This window comes from Psammomys obesus, unplaced genomic scaffold (genome assembly GCF_907164565.1).
Source record: "Psammomys obesus unplaced genomic scaffold, mPsaObe1.curated_primary_1811, whole genome shotgun sequence".
Lineage (NCBI taxonomy): Eukaryota > Metazoa > Chordata > Mammalia > Rodentia > Muridae > Psammomys > Psammomys obesus.
The window spans coordinates 19,245,899-19,271,162 of record NW_026595981.1 but is presented as its reverse complement, the minus strand read 5'-3'; the positions used below and the strand labels follow the sequence as shown (position 1 = coordinate 19,271,162).

Here is a 25,264-nt window from a genome sequence, read left to right as displayed (position 1 = left end):
AGTTATCTCCTAAGTCACCCCATAAAATCTTTGGCCCTCCTGGAACTTTAGAGACCTCTGGGGTCTTGCAGACCGCTGCGTTCTCAGGGCAGGGGAGTCGCTTTTGCTGCATTCAGTCCATTCTCTGGCTTAGAGACCTTGGAAAACAGACCTGAAGAGACTGTCTAGAGATCCCACGAAAAGTAGGCAATGGTGACAAGTGAGTTTACGGAGACTGGAGCTGGAGAACTGAACTAGCATGAAGATCCTCTCTAGGTTCTGCGTAAAATTAGGAAAAGGAGGGAAACTGGCATTCCTTTCCCTCCCTCTCCAACGCATCAAGAAACCAGGCGGCGAGGCTCTGGGGGCTGCTTTTATGGGGACGACCTGACAGAGGGCATGGTCCGTACAAAACCAGGAACAATACATACATATATATATTATATACAGAGACGGGGTCCTCCAAGGGCGGGGCAGGAGCGCTGCCGGTCAGAACCGGAAGTGCATCAAGACCCACCCACCCGGCTCCGCCCCCTCCATCTGCCTGGGTGAAGTGCAAGGGGCCGGGCACTGTGACAGCCAGCTTTCTGGGGTTTTGGGGCACGTCTGGGGGCGGAAGAAGGGGGCAAGAAATACTGACTGATGGTATGGTCTATTTACAGGGAACTAGGAGAAGCCGAAAAGGTTAGAACTGGGTTATTTTAAAAAAATGAACAGAAACCTAGGCTTGGGGCAGGGGTAGTGTGTGGAAGTGGCAAAATGAGATGGATTTTGAAAGGGGAGGGTACCTGAGGGGGTCTCACCTCCCTTGGTCCAAGCCCCAATTTGGGGTTAAAGTGGGTTAACTAAGTCAATTTCACTTAGAAAGCAGGCTGACAGCAAGCAGCCCTGGTCTCCAAAAAGATGAGTAGTAAAATTTTGCCCTCCAGTGAAAACATTGGAAAACAGTGGGGGAGTGGAGGCTGGGAGGCTGAGTCTCTTCGCTGTTAATACAAGGCTTCCAGGTGTGGCCCTGGGCAGGGCCTAGCTCCCCAGTGAGAGCTCTGTAGGCACACCCCTAAGCTGACCTCCCTCCCTCCTGGCATTCCTAGGCTAGACCAAGGAAACCTGAATCCCAGAGTGGCCTCGGGGCAGTTCCAGGAGGTGGCTATGGCTATTTGGCACCTGGGAAGAGGGGAGGCACAAGGAGAAGTTGAGGGCTGTTGCCCTTCCTAGGAAAGGGGAGCTGGATTCCAGGTGTTCTGGACTCATCCTTTTCCCTACTCCCACTCTCCTTCCCCCCTGAAGGATACATAAGAAATCAGTGCAGGACTAGGCCCAGCCTCTCAAGGGTGGGCTTTATCCCTCCTGGAATGGGAAGCAGGGATGGGAGATGTTGAGGCAAGCCCTCCAAGCAGGAGGCCAGAATGCAACAGACAGCACGATGATAGGATAGAGGAAAGGGCCAAGAATGGAGAATCTCAAGTCAAGAGGTCCAGGGGCCACGTAGACCCCGTGGGCAGGGAGCAGCCTCCAAGTGGTGAGATGCCGGGAGAACCCCAGCTCCACTCCGGTCCAGAGACACAGGCTGGAGGTTGTAAAGTCTGGCAGTTTGGTCTGCAGGTCCTTGTGTCCATCCACCACCCAGGCCAGCTCTCAGCTTCTCTCGGCCTCTGTGCCTCAGCTCCATAGGACAAGGAGCCCACTCTTCCAGCCACCATTGTCTGCCCTGGCCACCCTCAAGGGGCCTGTAATCTGGGCCCTCTGGTCCCTGAAGCTGGGGGAGGTGGGGTGGAGGAAGAAGGGAAGTCGGGGCACCTGTCCCCAGGCTGGTTAGGGATGGGGTGGGGATTGAGGACAGGGGGTGAGGATGATGGGAGGGGATTATTATTGTCCGGTCAAGGAGTGATTCCTGTTAAGTAGAATTGGAATTCCTCAGTGTTTGCAGGTTTCCTTCCAGTTCTGAGATCTAGAAAAACAAAGAGAGGGGACCGTTAGGCCTGGCGTGGATCACTCACCCCACACCAGGCTGTGACCCCAAGTTCCCAGCCAGCAACACAATCCTTCCCAAATAGCAACAACAGAGTATTGGATTTTGGCTTCCATTCTGTTCCCTCCGGGGGGGGGGGGGGGGAGGCACGCTACCTTGTCTAGGAGCTTGTCCATTTCCTCCTTCCTAGCCAGCTCTGACTCCTCCAGTACCCGACGTTGGGCAGTCTCTTTTTTCAGGAACTCGATCTCCCTGGAGACAGGCAAGGAACAGATGGTGGGTTAGGGTGTAGGGGTGACCAGTCCAGGGAGAAGCAGGTTTCCCCAAGGCCTCTAGGGCCTGAATCAGTCATTCAGCCATTCCAGTCCAGGTAGCCCACCATGGTGCCCTCAGAAGTTAGTCTGTGCTCATTGTCTCCCTACTCAGCTGGAGGAAGGCTGGGGGTGGGAACTACCCCTGAAGGCCTCTCTCTCTACCTGCCTGGGCCCACACCCAAAGCCCCTGACACATACTTTTGCTGGTAGTCCTTGATGAGACGTTTGGCCTTGCTGTACTTGCGTTCCAGGGCTTGATACTGGGCCTGAGTCTCTCGCAGGTGCTCATCCACGGCCTGACACAGGCTCTGGGCCTCACCCCAGTAGCCCTCCAGCTTCTCCATGCGTTCTTTATTCTCTTCCACGCTCTGCTGCAGCTGGGCCTTCTCCATCCTCCAGCGCCCTTTCTCCTGCTCCAGACTCTGCAACTGTGAGAAAAAGAGCAGCCCGGGGTTGGAGGGGACCAGAGTGAGCCCTGGAGCCCAGTCTCTAGGGATTCCTGAGCCTGTGGAGGCTAATGACCCCCAACTACTAACTCCAAAGCTGACTTAGAGTTCTCCCGGGGGTGTGTGTGTGTATGTGTGACAAGCAGGCACCCATGAGTCACTCTTAGCAACTTCTGCCTTATCCAGAAGGTGCATCAGGGGTAGGGAGATGGTAGATAAGCCCTGGTTTGCTTCTTGAACAATCCAGCCCCTTTCTAGCTTCCAGGTGTCCTGTATTCCTGATAGCTCAGTCTGCATCCTTCTCTCCTTATCATTCAAGACAGGGCATCCCCTCCCACACCACCTCTATGAGAAGAGCCTCAAGGAGCTCCGGGCAGATCTTGCACCTAATTATGAGCCCTACCTCCCAGCCTTTCACAGACACCACGCCCAGGTGGGACCCTCCCCCTTCCGAAGCCTGCTCTTCTGATTTGCTTTCCTGGTGGAAGGTGCCACTGTATCCTAGCAGACCCAGTACTCAGTTTCCTGTTCCGGGTTGTCCTATCTTACTTGCTGCAAACACCCCATGCTTTCTAACCCTGGACAGCTCAGGCCTGCCTGCAGACCGGCAGGCTTGCCATTGGGCCTTTCCAAGTACTGTTCCTTCTGCTAGGAATGCCTCATCGCCCCTCCCTTGTACACCTGCTGTGTATCACTTTCCAGAGAAGTCTGCTGGGACTCCAGTAGGGCAGTATCCCCTGCCCTCACAACTGCATGGGGTCCTTCCTGATCTAGGGGTTCAGTAATCCTTTTCCTACACAGCCTATCAGGTAGCAACAAGAGCCAACGGTGTGCAGAATCTGAGACACACAGGGACAAGGATCAGCTCTGCTTTTGCTCATAACTGTGCCTGAAGTGGCGCTAGCTGCCCAGAAGTTACTTTAGATGTCTGTCAATTGAATGCCTCTTTGCTTGCTGAGCCTGAAACCACCTGTGACCCACCCTCTGCTTCATGCCCCGAAAACACCCTCAAAAATGCAGTCTCAACTTGCCCTTCCTTCCCACCCTTGGCCTGTACTCTGACTCACCCTGGCAAACTCTGCCTGGGCCTCTAACAGGTTTATCAGTATCTGAGTCCTCCTTACCCTCCAGCCCTCCCATCTCCTAGGTGGCGAACTTCCAAATAAATTCTAGGGGTCACAGCTCCACGCCTGTAGAAGCAAGGCTGCAGTTCTTAGGGGGTGAGGTCTATTCAATGCCATTTCAAGCTTTTCCACCATCCAGCTGCCTCTCATCTTTCTCCACAGGGTCAGCTACCATATCCTGGCAGGCCTCCTCCCCAAGCCAACCTGCAAGCTCCCACCCATTTCCTTTCTCTGACCCAGACACCCATCCCCTGCCCTCCTCTATCAACGTGGGAGAGAACACACGAACGCCTGCTGCACTGTATCCTCATGGCCCTCGGGGACCGCTTTCTCCTACTACCCCGGAAACCCAGTGGGAGCTGGGCCTCCTTCAGTATACTGAATCTGTGTGTCTCAGCGCCTGGCTGTGTGGGTACCCAGTGTGCCTGTACGCATCTGGCATGCATGTACAGTAGCCATGTGCGGCACCAGCTGGTGCCGTTGGCACCAGCACGTGCGCTGCTGGCCCAGGTGAAAATGTGTTTATCCTCTGACAATCTTCCTGGGCCAGCAGCCTGAATGGCGGTCACGGTCACGTGTTTCTGTGACCTCAAGGGCACAGTGGGTCTACCTACCCAGCCCAGTGCCCCTAGCAGCACTGATCACGGGTATCTGAAAAGCATGTCAGTGCAGACAAGAGTGTGTAGGTGTCTGGGTGAATGGGTCTGTGGGTTCAGGCTGGCATGTGTCACTATGTACACCTCTGTGTACTTTAGGTAATCAAAAACCTCTACGTTAACCCTAGGCCTGTGCAGAGTAGATGTGTGTTGAAAATCAACAGACACCGAGACTTCTGAGACTTGGTTTATCAACACCGGATTGCTGACACTCTGACTTCTGACTGAGTGCTGACCCTGTACCAGGCTGCAGATTTCCATGTATCATCTCCTTGGGTTTCTTACCTACATAGCTTTATGATGTCGCCAGCACTGCTTTCATACCACACCTTACATACAAGGGGATGGAGACCCAATGGATAAACAGGGGAACAGATGGGCCAGCGCTCTCAGGCTCTTAATCCTGATATCCCTGGCCTCACAGTAGCCCATGGTGGGATGCTGTGTGTTGGGGTGAGTGGGGGAGCCAGTGTGAAGGCAGGGCTCCTTCCTCCAGCCCTCAGCCCAGCTCTTCAACATGCACCCGTACATGCAGGCCCTCACCTTTCGCTTCAGCTGCTGGATTTCCGCTTCAGTGACAGCATGCTTGATCTGGAGCTGCAGACACAGGGTGGCACTCAGTTCCCAGGGCCGGCTACCCACCTGCCTTCACCCACTTGCCCCAGGGGCCCTCTGCCAACCTCCTTGAACTTGTGCACCAGCTTTTCGGGTTCCATCTCCACGGGGGACAAGGCATCCTCATTCTCCGCTAGTTCGAACACCTCGATGGCCATTTCACCTCCTGGGAACGTGGGGCTCAGTTCTTCATCCTCATCAGTGGCATACTCTCCTGTCTGTGAGGGGATGCAGGCAATGTGGATCCATCTACTCTACCTCCCTCGGCTACCCTGTTGCCAGGCCTAAGACCAGCAGGAAGCACTATGCTCATGTAGGTCTGGGAGCTAGCCAGGGGAGTCTCTATGGCCAGGCTAAGTGCACTCCAAGATTAAAGAAACTTCCAGGACTGTTTTTGCCGAAACAGGGCTTCCTTGAGGATTTGTCCTTCTCCCAAGTTCTCTAGATTTCTGCCCTGCCCCCAGAGTAAGGACTCAGAGGAAACTGTTTTCCTTCTAGTTACAGGGAGACCTTCTCAAGACAGATAGTGGGAGTCCTCCATTTGGCCAGGGACTCTCTGAAAGGGGGGGGTGGTCTGCTTCTCTCTCAGACCATAAGCTCCCCTGGGGTTTGGGTTTTTTTGTTTTGTTTTTAACCAGGCCTGGAAAAAGTAGTTGAGGCAAAGGACGGCACCGCTTCATCTAGCCACCAGAGGGCACTCATGTCCCTACCTCCTCATCATCCTCTCCATACTGGGCGTATCTCTGCTCCATCATCTCCCGCTGCCATCTCTCCTGCTCCAAGGTCTGCTGAATTAGCTGGGCCACTTCACTCTGTTCTCCAGGCCGCTCCCGGCCAATCATGAACCTGCAGGGACACCAGAGTCATCTGTCATCCTGGCGTCATCCCAGCCTGTCTAAAACTGGGAATGCCACTGTCCTTGTGGTGTTCCCTCCCTGCAAACCTAGGCCCTCCCAGGGGAGGTGAACTGAGAGTCTGAGTCCAGAGGCTGTGGAATTAATAATGAATAGGGGAGCTGGGGCTCTCACAGGGCTGCTTCCCAAAAGAGGCAGGAAGACCTGCTAGTCTTCCTGGCCAGCTATGGAAAGGGGGTGTCAGCCAAACTCTGGGCTGGGCTACAGGCAACATGAGTTCAGGGGCTCTCAGTACAGGAGCTTTTTCCACCAAAGAGAAAACAACAACAAAACAACAAATAAACAAACCAACTCCCCCCCCCAAAAAAAACAACAACAACAACAAAAAAACAACAATACAAAAAAGCAAGAGTGGCCAAAATGAGCCATCCTAGGAGACAGGGCCTAGGCCATAGAGGTGTGCTTTGGGTGTGTGCCAAGCCCCTGGTCAGGAAGGGGCAGGATGATGGCAACTGCAGATTAGCATGGAGAGGAAACAGTGGAACTTCCAGGCACCAGCTCCCCCGCCCCCACATCCTGCTTCTCTCCAGCACCCTATGCTAGGGGCAGTGCCCCTCTAGAAATGGGGCAGGGAGTGGTCCCCAGGTGTCCTGCCAGAGGTGCACAACAGATTTCTGCTCAACCCACTGGAGCAGCTTTACTAACGGGACATGGGGTGGCCCAGAGCGAACATAAACCTCTAGGTGGGAGAGCCTAGTTTGGTTAGCAGTCATTCTGCATAGCCTGGCTTTTCAATAGGTGAGGCAGAGATAGGAGCAGGGATGGAGAATGAGCCAAGAGGAGAGAACATGGAGGCACGTGAGTCTGGAAGCCTGAGTCCCAGTAGTGAGCAGTAGTCAGGGATCCAGGGATGGGAAGGCAGGCCAGGGGCTGCAGGTACAGTTCTCCCAGGCAGGGAACTGGGGCCCTGAGAGGACTAGCTTCCCGCCTGTTCCCTTCCTCGGCTCTCACCGCACTCGGCCCTTGGTGTTCCTGAGCACAGAGGCTGCAAAGCTCTGGGTCACTCCCACCAGGCTTGTTCCATCCACCTCCACCAGAAGATCGTTCACTTGGATCCTAGGGAAAGGGACATTTGTTAGGGGGTCATGAGAGGATCAGGGGCTGGGTCAAAGGTGGACCCTTCCCACCAGAAACTCAACGCTTAGTCCCAAGGTTCCAGGATAAAATACGCAAGAACAGAGAGAGCCAGGCAATACAGATGCAGTTATCCAGGACCTCGAAAGGTGGTGGGCACACTTGATGTATCAATCATACATACTCTCGTTTCTTCAGTCACACTCAACAAGGTGATGTGCCATCCACAGAGCTCATTTCTACACATGACATGCGCCACTACCCCAATGTCTTCCCAAATGCCTGAGACCCAAGCATGCCCCTCACGCTCACACACCCACAGCCACAAAGCTGCATGTTCCAATGCAATCCAGCTGGCCCCTCACATAGAAGAGGAAGACGGGGTGGTAGCTTAGCCTGTGAGGGGATACAGAAGATGGGGGAAGACTTGAGCACCTTCTTCCTCCACTTCCACTTCTGGGGAGGTTTTGAGCTTCTCAGAGCTTCAAGTGAAAATGGAAAGAATGCCCGATAGAAAGCTTTTCTCCCTTATAGTGCACATTTTCACGTGGGCACTAGCCCATGATGACACACACGCCTGCTTTGCTGGCAAACAGGCGACAGTGGCCAAGCTCTGGAAAGGGGAAGGGAGCGCCAGAAAGGATACCATCCTTTCTGTTCCTGTTGCCCTCCTGCCACCTATGCCACAGCAGGTAAAAGCCCTTTGAATTGGGCACCCATGCTTCTAACAACATGACCCTACTAGTAACCCAGCCCTCACCACTCAGCTCTGTCACATGGAGGGCGTGTGGGTGTCAACCCTTCACAGCTTTCCTGAGGGAAAGCCTTATACTTCTCACTTCCTCCCCCTGTAGCACAACAGAATATCTGGCAGAGAAGGGCATGGATACCAGAGCTCTAGTGCCCCTCAAGATCCTTCTGGCATACGGAAGCCCAGTCCTCTGGCCACAAATGTTCCACACAGGTACATGCCTATGCATATACAATGAGTGACCCATTAGGCCATAACCAACCTAATCCTATCCATACTGATCCCTGCCATCTCCAGTCCTGCCATTGGTTCCCAGACTTAGAAACCCTTCCACTCAGGCTGGGGGATATAGCTCAGTTGGTAGAGTGCTGAGGCCCTGGGTTCACAAGGAAACTTTTGTCCTTATTTATCAGTTTATTTTTGGTTTTTTTTAAGACAGGGCCTCACTGTGTAGTCCTGGCTGTCCTGGAACTCAGAGATCCACCTGCCTCTGCCTCCCAGGTGCTGGGGTTAAAGGCATGCACCACTACACCTGGCTTTTTATATATTCACTTGGCCGTGTAGTTCCTGCTTGGCCTTCAGCTCTCGTTTTTAATATTACTCCCTCCAAGACGCCCACCCATCAGAGTGGCCAGGCCTTCTTACTTTGTGCCTTCATAGAGTCCTTCTCCATTTGGCCAGTTTCTCTGTTCTGTCTGGTATCTGTCTACTTTTAATACTGCTTGTTTTCTGAGGGCAATGCCCTCTACACTGACTGCCAGGGCCTGGCAACAACCCAGTGAGAGTCAGGCCCTGCCTATTTGTTAAGGGAAAGAAATGCGAAGCCTTATTCCAGACACGCAGCCCGTGTTCTTCCTGTTAGAGCCAATGCACACCCTAGGCCGGCACTCACGGTGCTAGGTACAGCCTAGCTTCACACCCCTCCCCCCGCACCCAGAGAATGTGTGGGGTCCTAGGGAGGGCTCCCATCTGTTCACGGCTGTCACCCCAAAGCCTGGCACAGCACCTGCACAGCAGTGCTCCTTGAACATCCAAAGATACACAGAACACACACAGGCCTCCCAGCCCCACCCCAAATGGTGACTGATAAAAAAAGACTTGGGGGAAAAGAATGAAATGAGAGTGGTACCTGCCATCGCGATGGGCCGCGCCACCCTCAGTTACAGTCTTGACGAAGATGCCCAACTTCTCCAGGCCCATGTCGGCTCCAGCCCCCATGCCAATGATGCTGATGCCCAGGCCCTCAGAGTCTGTAAGGTAGAAAGGGAGAAGACATAGTTGGCAGGGATCCTCTATCCTATATAACTACTCCAAGGACATCTTCCTTTTGGAAGTAAGTCCTCAAGCTCAGGAGTCATCCCATAATAGGGAAAGAACCATGGTTCTACCCACCTCCCTTTTGCCAGGCTAACTCAGAGGGGTTATTCCTGCCCTTTGCCCTATCCAATGAGTGGACGGGCAGCAGGGTGTGTGAGGGCGGCTGGGGTGTGGCAGGCTATTGTGTATACAGATAAGGGTGTGTGGTTGGGATGGGGACTGAGCCAGGACTTAGCCTAAGCCTTTTGGTCTCTCTTCAATTAGTCCCAACTATGCCCAGAGCTTCACTGACCAAACACAGATACCCACTGTCTAGCTACACCTGCCCTTCCTGTCCCATGGACCTCCAACATCCAAACACATGACCTTCCCCAGGAACACTCCCTGAGGACAGGCGCCCCTTTCCGCCAGAGGTCACGAAGCGTCTAGATTCCTCCCCCAGTTCTAGGCTCCCCTAAGTCAAGTGACCACCAGGCACTGTTGACTGTTCCCACCCACTGAGTCCACTTTCACTATGCTACTGCTAATCCCGCTACAGGAGTCAGTTCCCTCCATGACCCCTCCCTGTACCCCTATCACCGTGATCTTCCTTTTCCTTCCTCCCTTTCTTTTTCTTTCTCTTGCCTCCCCCAATCAGATTTCCCTGTGTAGCCCTGGCTGTCCTGGAACTTGCTCTGTAGACCAGTCTGGCCTAGAACTCAGAGATCTGCCTGCCTCTGCCTCCCAAAGTCATGCGCCACCATGGCCCGTCCATTGCAATCTTTCTAGAATCGCTCTCCCAGTCCGTGTAATATTCCCAGTCCCTCTCGGGGATGACTACCCTATGCTCTCACCATAGTCCACGCTACCCTGGTCACACATTGATCCTATGCTGGATGTAGCTCTCTGTTCGACCTCACACTTTCCAAATGGCTCCTCTTTAGAGCTCAGCTCAGGCATCACTCCCTTGAGGACCTTTTAGCGTGGCAAGGCCCCATCAAATGCAGCCTCTCTTCCCTCCCAGCTCATAGGATGGCACATAAGGCTGAAGTTAGAGGAACCATCTTCCCAGGAGCCTGCTTTTACCTGCCCCTGTGCCTCCCAAAGAGCCCAACACCACAGACACAGTACTTAGGAGATGTGTCCACCACATATCATTCCTTGGCAATACACTGGAGACACCAGTGGCTGTGGGTCCTGATGAGGAATGCCAAGAAAGGCGAGTAGGGGCTGGAGTCAAGAAGTCCAGCACGTGGGTACCCACAAGGGTGGTCGAACAGAGGCTAGCCCCACAGAAGACCCTAATGTGCCCCTTAGATTGGCCTGGCCTCTCACCCTTCTCCAGCTCCACAGGAAACAGCTCCAACCTCTCCACGCGCTTCTCTAGCTCATACTCTGCAGAGGCTGCCATGGGATCCACATCCTCATTGCGCCGGTCATAGTCCTCGTTGGAGTAGGTGCTGAATACCTGGGAAGGAACAGCTCTCAGGGGCCGGTAAGAGGACAAAAGCACAGCTGGCAGGAGGAGGCCCTTGGGCCAGCTCAGTTGCCTGAGGCCCTATGTCCTTCCTGCCAGAGGCCCTTCTCTTACACCAATCTCTCAAGGAATCTAGCTTTCAGCAAAACAGCTTCCTAGTTCTAGAGCCCAGGGGCAAGAAAGCAAAAGATCCATTCCATATGGTAGAGTCTGTGTAGTACTGGGTGGACACTCCTGGGGAGACTGCAAGGTGTGGGAATTTCCAGTACCAGGATAGAGAAAAAGAAAGGGAAGATCTAAGAGCCAAACAGCTGAGGGTGGACACAAAGACACAGCCATACACAGAGGAGGAACAGGCTGAGCAGAAGACAGGAAGAGGAGGAGGGGAGAAAGGATGGAGAAAACACTGGAGGATGCCAGATGGGGAGGGGGATGGGAGAGGGAAGGAAGGAGGAAAGAGGCAGAGGCACCAGGACCCTTCCCTGCCCAGCTGCTCAAGTGGATGGGCCATAAAGGGGAAGCAGAGGGGATCCCCCTACTGCCACAGGGAAGGGAAGGCTGCTAACTCCCAGACAGGCCTCGGGTAGTAGGAGTCTGGGAGAAATCTGAGCCCCTATGGCCCTCCCACATGCCAGAACTGTGTCTCTAAAGAACCCCTACCTACAGGCACCAGGCATAGGTTCCAAGACTGGTGCCCTAAAGGGACCAAGGATCATGGGTAGTGGCAGTCTTTCTGCCCTTGTGTGCGGTATCCCCTCCCCTCTGCTAACTCTGTCCCTCTAGGTGTCTAATTCTGACCTCTTCATAGACCAGTGAAGAGGAGACAGGGCTTTGTGGGTACCTGATGCTGGACCCAGGAAGGATGTCTGCAAGGTATTTAATAAGCAACATTTGAGAAACCATGGCTTTTTCTTTCATTCATTCATTCATTCATTCATCATTCATTCATTCATTCATTCATTCATTCCTTTTGGCTTTACTGCTAGTTGTGACAGGTTGTCATCACTTGAAGTCAAGTCAGAGCAGGAGGGGTAGAGACAGCTCTGTCAGCTGGATGGGCCAGAAGGAACCAGAGGAAGATACTGTCTCTAGCAAGAGCTATGCCAGGGCCTCCTCTGCTCCAGGCACAGGCTTATATCCCTGGTGGGCAGTGTTACTCCTGCGTGCCAGCTTTTGTTGGTGCTTGCTGAATGTCATGCCAAACCTCCAGGCCTAGCAGTGGTATGCTGCCCTGGTGGGAGGTAGAGAGGATTTTTTACAGGACCAGCCAGAAGCACAGCTGGGGTTTCTGTGTCCACCGAGCTCAATGCCCTTAACTCTATAGTATCAGACATTCCGGATCAGGCCCTTAATACTCAACCAGCTACTGGGCGGTGGCCAGGAGACTGTTCTCCAACATCTGGCCAGCTGGATTCCACATATAATCCACTACCCACGGTTGCAAGGGGTTGGTTAGCTAGTAGCAGGCCAGGGTGGCATTTGATTCCAGATGGGCTGTAGTAGGTGGGTCACTGGTGACTTAGTCCCCATTGCAAAGGTGTCCCAAGCTTTAGGACGAGTGGCATACACCTGGATCAACAAACTGACCTTGCCCTACTTCCTAAGCCCTCTCCTAGTCAACCAACCCATTCCCACTTCCCATCACACACACTCCACTTTGACTCCCAAAACACCCCTCAGGCCTGATTTGGGCCTTGTCTTCTGTCTATGACCTGTTCACCTTTTGCATCCTGGCCCCTGCAAGAATCCCAGGCAGGTCTCAGGCTCAGAGGCCTCAGACCACCAGTCACCCCTATCAGAAGGCCCTGCACTCAGCTACCTCCTCAGCCGACAGTGTGGAACTGTATTCTCTGTCCTGAACAGACACCCCCACCTCCATAATGCTGACAATTGGGTCAGTGAGGGGCAGAAAACCTTGGCTTCAGAATCCGTGCAGCAGTGGTGGAGGCGAAGAGCCTGTGGCTCTGGGCCAGGGTGGGGAGAAGAAAGGCCCCAGTAAGGCCAAAAGTCAGACACTAGGAGTCTCCGCACTGCCTTGGCTCTTACACCGGCGGCCAGCTTGCCTCAGAGTCACCAGGGAGTCTGAAGCACTGTTCCACATCATGTGCTATTTTTTACCAAAAAAATCAGGGTAAGGCATCAGATATAGACAGAGGCCCAGACTACACTCCCTAGCTCTCTGAGGGCATGGGACTGCTCAAAAAAACCCATCGGGATGGGGCATCTGCCCCTGACACCCTCCCAGCAGCCTCCAGTCCTTCCTGGATCCCACTGCCTTTACAGGGAACAAACAGGGCATGGAGGAGTCTTCCAAAAACCCCAGGCAGAGAGGAGGGGAGGGGTTGGCCACCCTTAACCTTTTAGACCTCTGCTTGCCTGGGTGAAGGGAGGAGGCGGAGGGTGACAGAAACTTGGGCAGCTTTAGTGTGCAGGAGTAGCTATGGAAACCACAAGCAAACACATGGGGTTTGGCTGGGGAGGGCAAGGAGGGACAGGGTCCAGGCCAGGCCAGGTGCTAGGCACAGCAGAGCAAGTGTTGGGAAGAAAAGACCATCAAAGCTCGATGTGCCAGCTGAGCTCACAGGGCAGTGGGAAATGGGAGTGGTCTCCTGGTCTTAATTCTCCCCAGGGGACATCTTTTCTCAACCACCACTACTCAGAAGATCTCAAAGCACTGACAGGCACAGTTCACAAACCAATCACCAATAGTGGTGTTAGAGAAAGGGGGGCCTGAAACCCACCAAAAGCAACCCCCCATCCTCTTTTAAAGTACCCAGAGCCAATGGAATGGGGAGGAATTCCCAAGGCTATAGGCATATTAAGTCTGGCAGGAGCCTTAGAGGGACTTCCAGACCCACCGCCCTCTTCCTGTGGGGCCTGCAGAAAGCCTACTCCTTCAAGGGCCATATAAGATGCCTCTTTCCTGTGCAACCCTGGATGTGGGAAGCTGGCCCAGCACAGAGCCTAAGGTAGAGTCTTCCCCCAACCCAGACACATGGCCACGGCCCAGCTCATCCTCAGTCTGCTTCCTTCTTTCACTTCTGCAAAGTTGGGGTGGGGGAACTGGTGGGGAAGAAGGGCTGCAGGCCTCTGTAGCTTTGCTCCCCTCTCTCTCACCCCAGACAGGGGCAGTCTTACACATCGAGGAGCAGGAAGTGTCCCTAAGCTCTCCACCTTTCTCTTCCTGACAGTAGGGCATGTGGAGGCACAGTATCCCGAGGACATGTCCCACACCCCTTCAGGCCCGCCAACTCCCAGCCTCTGGCAGCCTCTGGCAGCCTCTGGCAGCAAAGAATGTTTGGGGGAGGAAGAGAGAGCAGGTGTCCCAGAGTAGGCGTGGGACAGGGAGGGATGCTGGAAGGGGCTAGGAACCTGAGGGCAGGTCGCAGCAGGCCACCTTCACAAACACAGACCTGAAAACCTTCCCACTCTGACAAACAGCTGGAAGTTCCCCACGCCTCCCTCATTGTGGGAACTTCTGGGAACCCGGCTGGGTGGCAGGGGCTGACTCAGCCTGCCAAACACGGATGTTTGGGCGGGGGCGACCACTAGCACGTGGCAGGCGCAACACGGGGGGCCCGAGGGGGTGGGGAGGGGAGCTCACTCACTTGGATCGGTGCGGTACTGAAATGGATCTTTCGGCTCGGGGCTGGGTCCTCCTCCTCTGAGAGCCCAGGAATCTCCACACACCCTGACTCCGGCTCATAGGGAGGCTCAGCTTCCTCCTCATCTTCTTCATCGTCCTCCTCCAGGGCACTGCCCCCAGAGTCCTCCCCGAGTCCACTGTAAGCGCTCACGTCCACCAAGTCTGCTTCCGAGAAGTCCTCCTTCTTGGACTCATCCACCTCCTCAGGTGCCACGTCCGGGGCCCGGCCATTGTCCACCCCCCTCTCTGGCGTCGATACTGACACCGCCTCCTCCTCAGGGACCGCTTCGGCCTTGGGCTCCTCGGGTGCAGGGCTGGCTGTGGTGGCCGAGGTACTGCCATTCTCCAAGGCTGCATGGACGGTTACCTCGGCCTGGATCACTTCCCCTGGAACCGACTCGGCCTCAGACTCCCCACTTTCCTCAACCTCCACCGGCTTGATCTTGCGCACCTCCCGCGGCTTAGGGGGCGGCCGGGCAGGGGCCACTCGGTGTTGCGGGGGTGGCTGCCCTCCGGGGCCACGCTCCTTCTCGGTCGCGGCATCCCCCGACGGGGCGGGAGGCGGCGGCGGCGGCTGGAACACCCGGGACCGCTTACTGACCAGCTTCGAGTTGACCTGGGGCGCCCCCGCGGCCCGGGGGGGCCCGGGCGCACGGTGAAGGCCGGTCCTCGAGTCGGCTTTCTCGAAGACCGCACTGAGCTGGCTGACCGTCGGCGACACGGCGTCAGCATCCAGCTTGTCCAGCGCCTCGGTGCTGCCGTTAAAGCGCACCACGACGTCCAGCTTCCGGTCCTGCAGGCCGGCGCGCTCCTGCCTCAGCAGCCGCCGCGCCGCGGCCTCCTTGTCGCCACCCGAGGCCGCGGGGACGCTCCGTTCGAACAGCTTCCGCGTCTCCTGCAGCCGGGACGGCGGGTGCGGCGGCGGAGCGGGCTGCGCCGAGGGCGCGGGCTTGGAGTCGAAGCGGCTCACGCGCTCCGACACGCTGGTGCCCAGCTTGAGCAGGGCGCTGTGGTCCACGTTCTCGTTCAGGCTGCTGGCCCGCGGCAGGGACAGGCGCACGCCGCGGTCGGACGCCCGGGGGGCCTCGGCCATGCCTGCGCCGCCGCCGCCCGCCTCACCCGGCGGCCCCGCGGTGGTGCCCATCTGCAGGAACATACTTTTGATACGGTGGACGTTGGAGCCATATTTCTTATGGTGGGCCGCCTTGGGTGCCTCGTCGGGCCCGGGAGCATCCGGAGGCTTCAGTGCCTGGATGCCCGCTTCGTAGGCGCTGCGGTGCGGGGAGGCGCTCCGGAGGGGACCCCCGGGCCCCCGAGGCTCCGTCTTCATCATGGTGGGGGGAGCCGGGTTCGCATCCCCCCGCTCCCCGTTTCCCCCCTCCAGCAGGCGGCTGGCCAAGTCGGGACCACCGCCCCCTCCCCCCCAAAGAAAGAAATCCCGAAAGGCCTTCTATGGAGCCCCCCAAAAACCAAGCTGCCAAAAAAAAAAAACCCAGTTAACCCCGCTTTAAAAAAAAAATAAAAATCCCCGAGCGCCCTGTGTGGGTCGCCTCCCCCAACCAAGCTGCCAAAGACGGCCAGCCCCCCCCCCTTCGAAAGCCCAAGCGGCCTGACGCGGTCTCCCCCACCCAAACCGAAGCAGCGAAGGGGTCTGGAGCCGCTGGGACCGCGCGCCCAGCCCGCGAAGCAGCGGCCGCGGCGCCGGCTCACATCCTCCGAGGCGGTGTCACCGGGGCTGGCGGCGAGGGCGCCCCCTACTCCGGCCGGGGGCCTCGGCTCTCCCGGCGCCCGGCATCCCCGCGCCCGCGCCCGCTCCGCTGACCCGGGCCGCTCCGCCGCGCCTCCCTCCCTCCCTCCCTCCCCCCCGCGCCCCGAGCCTCGGTCTTTTCTCTAGCTCTGCCCGAACCGCGGCTGCCGGAGACCGAGCGGCTGCCCTTCTCGCCGCCGCCGCTGGGGGACTGGCACCACTGGGTCCTAAAGGGATCGGATTTCCGGGGCCGGAGCCCGTGAGCCCTCCCCTTCCCTTCCACCCCGTGGCCTCGTCTCTCCTACTCATGCTTGGCGGGCCGCCTTCCGCGGCTCCTCGGACCTTGGCTGTTCTTCTTCAACCCTCCCATCCCAAACGCGGCGGCTTTTCACAACCCACATAGGCGTACCCTCATTTAACCCTGGGGGCGGGGAGCCACCCAGCCCCGGCAGTCTCCCTTCTCCTCCTACAAAGTGAAGGGGGTTCTGTGGGGAGGGCCTCCCCCGACCCGAATCATTTCCTTAAAGGTCCTTAGAGTGTTCAGGGCTATCAGCGTCGAGACCGTTGGGTGCTGCTAGGTCAAAGCACGTATTTTTAGCTCCCTCCCAAACTTGGCGAAGGAGAATCTCAGAGGCCGGACCTGGGATTTCTGCTTAACAACTCCCCTTAGGGAATTTCCCCGCATCTTTCAGGATTTGAAACTTGGGCCCAGCCATATTGGCCGATGCTGTAGGGAGGAGAAATGAAGACGGGGGGGGGGGGGGGGGGGCGGGGCACATCACCCAACAGCAGCAGATTTTGCCTTTGGAGTCCTCACTTGTTCCTCACCTGCTCAGTGTTTTTTTTCCAGGCTTGGGGAAGGGTGTCGAATCCTGGCCTTCATCATCTGCCACAGGACTATCTCTCAAACAGGAAGGGCTGGGACGGTGTTAGGAGAGATTGGAAGGAATGACTACCCTAGGGCCACGGGCCAAGGTTCTACCTTGGGTGTCTCTCTCATCTCTGGCATGTGTGTATCTGCGTGTCCTACGAATCCCTTCTTGAAAGCTCAGCTTCGAGCTGGGTGGTGGCGGTGCAGCACACCTTTAATCCCAGCACTCGGGAGGCAGATGCAGGAGGATCTCTGAGTTCGAGGCCAGCCTGGTCTACTAAGCAAGTCCAGGACAGCCAAGGCTACACAGAAAAACCCTGATTCAAAAAATTAAAAAAAAAAAAAAAAAAAAAAAGAAGAAAGAAAGAAAAAGAAAATTCAGCTTCTTTAGAGCTCCCTTCATTCCTCACATACAGAACAAGGGCCCTGGTGTTGCCCATTATCCCTCCCTGGTTGCCTAGAACCTAGCGAGGATCCATCCAAGAGTCAGGTAGGTCTAGATGTGACGCTCTAGTCGGTAGATCTCAGGAACTGATGAATAGAGTGGACGCTAGGACCCAGAGAACAACCCAGGCACAAAGCTTCCCCCCTCCCCTCTCCCCAGCTGCTTCCTGCATCTCAGGCCTTCCTGCGGCCTCTGCCTCCTCCCCCGCCCTCTTCCCCTCCATCCTCTTCCTCCTCTTCCCGTTTTTCCCACTCTCTCCGTTGGCCTGGCCGAGCTGGTGGAGGGAACCCTCCTACCCTTCCATTCTGAGCGTGTGGGTTTTGTGGGACACTAACCCACAGCACGTGCAAAAGAGCTCTGCGCATGGGGGGGATGGGACGTGGGGAAACCGCCTGGGAACCTTGAAGATTGGGATGGGGAGGAGCCAAGAACCACTGGACTGGCTCCCTAGAGTAATGTGCCAAGAGAGTGAAGATTTTTTGGCTCTTATCTGGAGCCGGAGATGAACCCAGACCTTAGGCTTTCAGCTGCCCCCTACATTTTCGCACAGCGGGCAGGAGACTCGGTCCCTCCCCAGCTCTGCACTTGGGGCATCCATGCAGGATAAAGAAGCCATCCAGGTGCCTCCGACCCATCTTAGAAGCCCTCTTTCCTGAACAAGCTTTAGGACTTGTTCCCAAGTTCAAGTCTAGGGCTTGAACCCTCTTCAACCCTCATCCGACTAGAGCAGTTGGTTGGTTGTTTTGTGTGTGTGTTTTAGAAATAACCTGCTCTGGCTTTGAACTAACAAGGTAGCCAAGGATGACCTTGAACTTTTCTGACCCAACTGCCTTCACCTCCTGAGTGCTGGAATCACAGGCTTGTGCAGTTGCTTCCCGAGGCTCTGGTCCAGGGCTTCCTCCATGCGAGGCAAAGGCAAGCGTTCTAGAAACTGCGCTTTCTCCTCAGCCCTCACTGCGGTGGCTGGGTGATGGCTTTCCGTTCACCCCATCGCCAGTTGGGAATTGGAGCAGTGTTCTTGGAGCTCTTGTGTGGATTGGGGGAGGGCCCAGGCCCCTGGGTTGTTCTGCCCAGAATCTCCCACACCCTTTGTGGTGAGTCATCTTATCTAGTCCCAGCCAAGGGGTCTGTGCCCACACTCCTGGCCAGGACAGGAGGAATTGAGAACCAGCCGTCAGTCCCTCTTCCCCACCCCCCCCCCAACATCCTAGGCAGAAATTTAGGATGAACTGGACTTTACAGGTGCCCTCAGGTCTCCTTGTCCAGTGACTTCTCAGAATAAAACTCCTTTAAGGGAGAAAGTGAAGTGGGCACAAAGCTTGGGGGACTATAGCTCATGCGTAGAGATGATTATTTTGTGGGCTCCTAGATGGCCGAGCAACACCCCAGCTGGTATTTCTGAAGAGGCTCTAAGGGAGTGAGTGACAGCTGCTTTACCATCACTCTTTCCTTGGAGTCAGGCACTAAACAGTCTGCCAGTGAGATGGGTGGGGCATGGGGTGTCACTTCCTCCATCCTGTCCCTGCCTGTCTGAAGTAAACTTTCATTCCTCAGGCCATAATGTTCACCCATTCCCACCTGTTTTAGCATCCTAGGATAATTTAAAACTTTTGATCTCTGCAGGGCCTGTGTGGAGGAAATGTTGATGTCATGGCCCATGTACCTGGTGGTCTTGGGATGGAAGCTCCTGTATAGAGAGGTGAGTGGGAGTGGTTCCCAAAGTTAAGTCCAGGATTCAGGTCTTGGCTGTACCATTTACTGTCTGCGTGACCTTGCAGGAGTCATGAGTCTCTTGTGTGCTCTCTGAAGGGATAAACTGAGGCCTGGGAGAGTTGCCAGCAGCTGCCACAGTTATGAACAGGGGTAGGAGAAGAGGCAGCCTTCCCAGCACTGGTTGAAGGATGGAAACTACAGCAGGCGGTGATAATCCTCCCTCTCTCCTGGCCAAGCCCCTGTTTTCTCACACCCCATCTGATGAGGGCCCTCTGGGAAGGTGCTCTTTGAAGGTGTGCCTGGAGGCTTGCTGGCTTTAAATGCCAGGTGTAACAGCAAAGATGGTGATGAAGATGGGTGGGGAGAGCCTGATGTGCGATAAGTCTTCAGCCTTCAGCACCCTGGGCGCAGGCATGGGCTGAGTGCCAAGGCTGGCTGTCCTTTCCAGCCCTGGGCCCCTGAGACAACTTCTGAAAATACGGGGTTTTTTTTTGTTGTTGTTGTTTTTGCTTGTTTGCTTTTTCCTCTGGCCACTGACATCAGAGAAGAAGCTGATCTAGACCCTGCCCTTTGGCTGTTCTATGGTTAGTCAATAATGCTCACCCCAATTCCTAGCCTTTGATGGCCAGGGCCTTGAGCTACTTCTGAGATCCAAGAAGGAAATACTAGTGTACCTACACTTCCAAATAGGAGAGCTCACCTCCAGCATGCCAGTGCCTGAGGGGGTTACAGTGCCTTGGATAAACTAGTCACAGGGAACAGGGAGGAGTGAGCAATGGCTCATACAGTTTTAGGGACCCAGCTAGGGTTCTGCAGGTCTGAACTGAGTTCCTAGCTCCTCCCATTTGCTCAATGACCCTGGGCTAGTTATTTTGGATTCCTCAGTTCCCAACATGCTCAACCTGAATGTCTGCAATCTTCTGACTATGGATGACCCTGGGTGTCTCCTACTTCCCGTGTGGCACAGACTAGAACAGGGCTTTCAAGTCAGACCATTTTTGTTAGAATTCAAACCCCCCCCCATCCCAACCCAACCCAACCTGCCACTCCAAGCTCAAGGACTTTGCCAGATTCCTTCAAGGAGCCAAAGAGGGCACTAAATAGATCCTGAATTCAGACAGCTCAGAGTGTAGGCTGTCACCGACTGCATGCTGCATGCGTATTGGGGGCTGCGCTTGCAACAGTGTGGGCAGGTATGTGGCTGAGAACAATCACCAGTGTCTACAGCGCTTATGAGTCTATATTCATAAGACGTTGGGCCGATGCTGCTTTTCAACATCTCTCATGTGAAATTCTGGTATATCACCATTTCTGCCCATGACTCCTCCAAGTCCTTTCTCCAAGTGATTCCTTTCTGAGTCATGTCTCGTTGCCATGGTAGGTTGAACCCAGGGCCAAAGGCATGCTAGGTGAGTGTTAGCCAACTCCTGCCCCAAGATCATTTTTGAAGGTGACCTCCCTTCTAAACTTCCAAAAGGGTTTTTTATTCCTGCCCCTCGGTCTCTCATTGCACTGGCAAGGAGAGGAACTGTGGGGTCCTTCTTCCCACAGCTGGGAGGTTGCTACTGCCTGCCCTCCCCTCCCCCACCAGCCGTTGGCTTTCTTCCCATCAGTCTCACACTGTACTCTGTCACCCTTTGTAAAGTTCACAGGCTTCCGAGGAGATTAGGGAGGCATCAGTGTGTGTGTGTGTGTGTGTGTGTGTGTGTGTGTGTGTGTGTGTATGTGTGTTGGGAGGTTAGGGGAAGGGGTGGGATACAGCAAAGATTTCTCCAAATCCTCAGTTGCTTTAAAGGAAAGCCTATATTTAGCTGGGCTTAGAGGAGCCTGTAAATATGTATTTTGCAACGTTGTATTTGTAGCCATGGGAGTTCTAGAGACATGCAAGGGAGGTCAAAGGAAAAAAAAAAAAAAGAAAAAAGAACAGGAAAGATGGGGCAATATATTTGTTATCAGCAAATCCAAGGAGTTTCTATTGCCTGCTCCACGTGCTAAGAACTCAAAATTCTGTGTTTTTGATGGCTACCTTCTTTCATCCTCCGATCTCTGGACCTTGTTCAAAGAAGAGACAACTTTGAGAGTCGCCCTCTCCCATAGGCCTTTGCTGACCATCTCCCGCCATACTGGCTCCACCAGGCTCTGCTGGGCTCCCATGGGACCTGGCACAGGTTCAGTCTCCAGAATGCCAGCTTCTGCTCCTCCACCTTAGCCCCTTGTTCTTCAAGAAGCCGGGGGCGGGGGCCAGAGAGCGCAAACATATAAGCAATCTTGTTACTTTGGGACAATTCCCCTTCAAGGAACTATTTTCTAATAATTATTTTCTTTCTTTTAGTTTGAAATTTTTCCATAGAAAATAAGGGAAGTTCAGGGAATTTCGTCACAGCAGAGTTTACAAATGCCAGTATTGGGTCATTTTTGTTTCAGGTTTGTCCATATAAATGATATTAACTTGGGAGGCTGGGCAAATGACTCAGTCAGCAAGGCACTTGCTGTGCAAGCATGAGGAGCTGAATCTCATCTCCAGAACCCAGGTGAAGCCGAGCCAAGTGTGGTGGCCCATGCTGTGATCTCAGGGCTGGCGAGGCAGAGACAGCCTCAGCCTGGAGTTCAGAGGCCAGCCGGCCTTGCTTAAGTGCCAAGCTCCAGGCCAGTGAGAGACCCTGTCTAAAACAAACAAACAGACAGACACTCAGAAAACTGCAAAGGTATTCCCCACCCATCCTTCTCCAGTGGAAACTCTCTCCAAGCACAGTAACTCCCTGCTCCCTCCTGCTGCTGCCCCTGGCAACCACCATTTTACTTGCGTGAACTTGACTCCTCCAGGTACCTTATGTAAGCATCATACAGAATTTGTCCTTTTGTGACTGGCTTGTTTTGCTGGGGTTTACACAAACTGTGGCGAGCGTCAGGCCCTACTTTCACTTCTTTCCCATGCACCTAACATTCACGAAACAGCAGTGCTTTCTGAGTCTCTACAACCCTCGAAACAGCTGCCATGCTATGTTCGCCATTTCTACCCTCGCCACCCAAGATTTTTTGTTTTGTTTTGTCTTTCATGGCAGGGTTTCTCTGTGTAGTCCTGGCTGTCCTGGACTCCCTTTGTAGATCAGGCTAGCCTTGAACTCACTCCACCTGCCCCTGCCTCCCCAGTGCTGCCATTACAGGAGTGTGCCACCGTGCCTGGCTGCCACCCAAGATCTTCGACAGTGGGTTCCTCTGTGTACTCACAGGCTGTTGTTTGTTCATTTTAATTTCTATTTATCATTTCATCGTGTGAATAAGCCACAAGGTAGTTGCTGCCAATTCACCTACTGACAGTGGCGGGATTGCATCTGTTTTTTATTTTGTTTTGTTTTTCTGTTCCAAGCAGGGTTGCAATGAACACCCTGGGATTTTATCTGAACCCATTCAGGATGTCTATCTAGAAGAAGAAAGACAGGTTTTAAGTGACTGAACTTTGAACTTGGCTGTAATTGCCAAGATGTTCTCTATAGCTGATGAATCCTCATCCTTTCTCCTACCACCAGCAACTATTCAAGACCAAATCTTGCCAACATTTTTTTTTTTTTTTTGAGATAAGGTCTCCCTGTGCAGTCTTGGCTCACCTGGAACTCACTGTGTAGACTGGGTTCACCAAAACTCAGTGCTCTGCCTTCACTTTCCTCCTGGATGGGGATTAAAGGGGTGTATGCCTATGGTCAGCTTCTACACTTTCATTCACTTGTGTGTATATGTGTGTGTACATGATGAATGTATGTACTCATGTGGAGACTGGAGGACAACCTCCCTGTTATCCCCACCAAGGCTTCTTCTGAGATAAGGTCTCTCTTCGGCCTGAAGTTCATCAGTTAGGTTGGTCTAACTGGTCACTGAGCTCCCAAGAAGTCTTCAGTTCCCCTTGGATTACAAGCATGTGCCACCATGCCCTGTCTCCTGCCCACTTTAGAAAAACAAAAACAAACAAACAAATACAAAAATGTAAGTTCTGGGGATTGAACTCAGGTCCTCGAGCTTGCAAGGGGAGTGCTTTATTGACTGAGCCAGCTTCTCTTGTTGGGCTTTTAGCCTGTGTTTTGCAGTGCTGGGCATCATACCCAGGGTCTTACGCATGCTAGGTAGGGGCTTTATGTGTTTCCTGGGCTCGTTGTCCATCTGGGTTTCCTCTAGATAAATCACTTGGATTGGTATCCTTAGCTATCCTATGGTTGCTTTTGATGAACGCTACAGAAAGCCCATGTATGGGCACCTGTGTCTAAAGCTGGAGTGGTGGCACATGCTTCTAACCCTAGTGCTGGAGGTGGGCAGACAGGCAGACCCCCAGGGGCTCACCAGCCAGCCAGCGTGATCAATAAATCCCAGGTCCAGTGAGAGAGACTCTGTATCAGGAAATGAGGTGAACGATGGCTAGAGAGATGGCTCACTGATTAACAGCACTTGTTGCTCTTCCAGAGCACCTGGGTCCAATTCCCAACACCCATATAGTGGCTCACAACCGTCTGTAATGCCAGGTTCAAAGCTGTCCTCTGACCTCTGAGGGCACGAGGCATACACACGGTGCACATACATGCAAGCAAGACATTTATCCACATGAAATAAAGTAAATAATTCTGAGAGAGAGACAGAGATGGGGGGGTGGGGGGGGGGGTGGGGGGGTGGGGGAGTGGTTTGAGCCAAAGAAGTTTTTGCTCATAGCAAGAAATCCTAAAGTTGAAGCCTGGTGGTGGTGGCGCACACCTTTAATCCCAGGCACTCAGGTGGCAGAGGCGGGTGGATCTTTATGAGTTTGAGGCCAGCCTGGTCTATACAGTGAGTTTCAGGACACCTAGAGCTGCGCAGTGAGACCTTGTCTCAAAAAAGCAAGCAAGCAAACACATAAAAAAAAAAAAAAAAATTCCTCAACAAAACAGAAAGAAAAAGAGTTGGTTAATTCGGAGACTCATCTGAGGCATCGGATGTAGGCTCTTCCATCTCTCTTTTCCACGTTCCTTTCAGGAGGGTAAATGTCACTCGTTTGCTAACATTTAAGGTGTTGCCTCTTAAACCGGACCCCCTCTCCAAATATTTCCAAGGTTGCTGCCTCAACTCCAGGTATTTCACACAGGCAATACTGTGGAGATACCCAGGGGCAGGAGGAAGTAGTAGATGCCTGTCATGTTAAGTCTCGCCCAGACCCACTGCCTCCCTCCCTACCCCAATCAGACTATCTTCCTTTCTTGCTTGGTGACACTTGTCCATGCCTAAGCCAATCACCGGCCAGACAAACAAAATCACTGGTCTATTTTGACCAGTCATAGCTCATGGACAGAGCTAGGGAAGGGTCATCTTTCCCCAAAGCCTGATAGCCTGACTCAGTTACTGTTCTATGATGGAGAAAGTGAAATGGTGCCATTTAGAATGCACTCAAGAGGTCTGTCTTTTTTTTTTTTTTTTTTAAGACATGGTTTTGTTGTGTTGTATCTCTAGCAAGCCTCAAACTCACTACATAGACCATGCTGGCCTCAAATGCAAAGAGATGGGCTATCTCTGCCCTCCTGAGCACTGAGATTAAAGGTACTGACCATCATGTCTACCCTTGGTCTGTTCTTTAAAAAAATATTTTCAGTGTGAGGGATGGACTCGGCACATGCTAGGCAAGCATTCTACCATTGAGCTACATCCCGAACCCCTGTTTTATGAGACCAGGCCTCACTGTGTAGCCAAGGCTGGCTTAGAATTCCTGATCCTTGTACTTCAGCACATAGAAGGCTGATTTCTGGGAGGTCTTTCCATATTCTGAATAGTAACCCTCTATCTGTTTTATGTGTTCCCAGCATTGCCAGCCAGGCTGTTATTTGTCTTTTCACTTTGTTCATAATGTCATTTTTTGTAATAGTGGGCTCTTGGGAGGGGGGCTGGTTAATATAATAAAAATCAATTTTTTCTGAATCCTGTCTCTTATGTAAGAACTGCTTTTCCTACTCTCAGATTGCCTACATTTCCTCATCATTATTTTAAAGTTTTGTTTTTCACTTTAGATCTTTAATCCATCTGGAATTAATATTTATGGGTGGTGCAAAGAGGTTTCATATGAAAAGCCAATTGTCCCAACACTTTTTATTGAATAGACTGCTCTCTCTCACTGAGCCGCTGTGCCACCCCCATTATAAATCAAATCCCCACATGCACTTGGCTTCCTTTCTGGGTACTCTGTTCTATTGATCTCTTTGTCCAGCCTGGCACCAATACCA

The 25,264-nt window shown here is 53.7% G+C and overlaps 1 protein-coding gene across 1 annotated transcript; it reads right to left on the bottom strand.

Annotated features, from left to right (window-relative positions):
* Positions 1 to 338: 338 nt before the first annotated feature.
* Ppp1r9b (protein phosphatase 1 regulatory subunit 9B) lies at positions 339 to 16,102 on the bottom strand. The gene is made up of 10 exons (XM_055619877.1): positions 14,224 to 16,102; positions 10,474 to 10,606; positions 8,972 to 9,092; positions 6,969 to 7,073; positions 5,814 to 5,949; positions 5,169 to 5,321; positions 5,032 to 5,085; positions 2,461 to 2,690; positions 2,104 to 2,200; positions 339 to 1,927 (listed from the first exon to the last, which is right to left on the bottom strand). Exons 1-10 carry the CDS (start codon positions 15,592 to 15,594, stop codon positions 1,874 to 1,876), a joined length of 2,454 nt encoding a protein of 817 aa, XP_055475852.1. The 5' UTR covers positions 15,595 to 16,102; the 3' UTR covers positions 339 to 1,873.
* Between the last annotated feature and the right edge of the window lie 9,162 nt (positions 16,103 to 25,264).

Coding starts and splice junctions, on each gene's coding strand:
- Ppp1r9b (XM_055619877.1), bottom strand. CDS start 15,594: ATGATGAAGACGGAGCCTCGGGGGCCCGGGGGTCCCCTCCGGAGCGCC. Junction 2,691..5,031: donor TCCAGCAGCTGAAGCGAAAG/GTGAGGGCCTGC, acceptor TTTTTCTCACAG/TTGCAGAGTCTGGAGCAGGA. Junction 1,928..2,103: donor TGGACAAGCTCCTAGACAAG/GTAGCGTGCCTC, acceptor TTGTTTTTCTAG/ATCTCAGAACTGGAAGGAAA.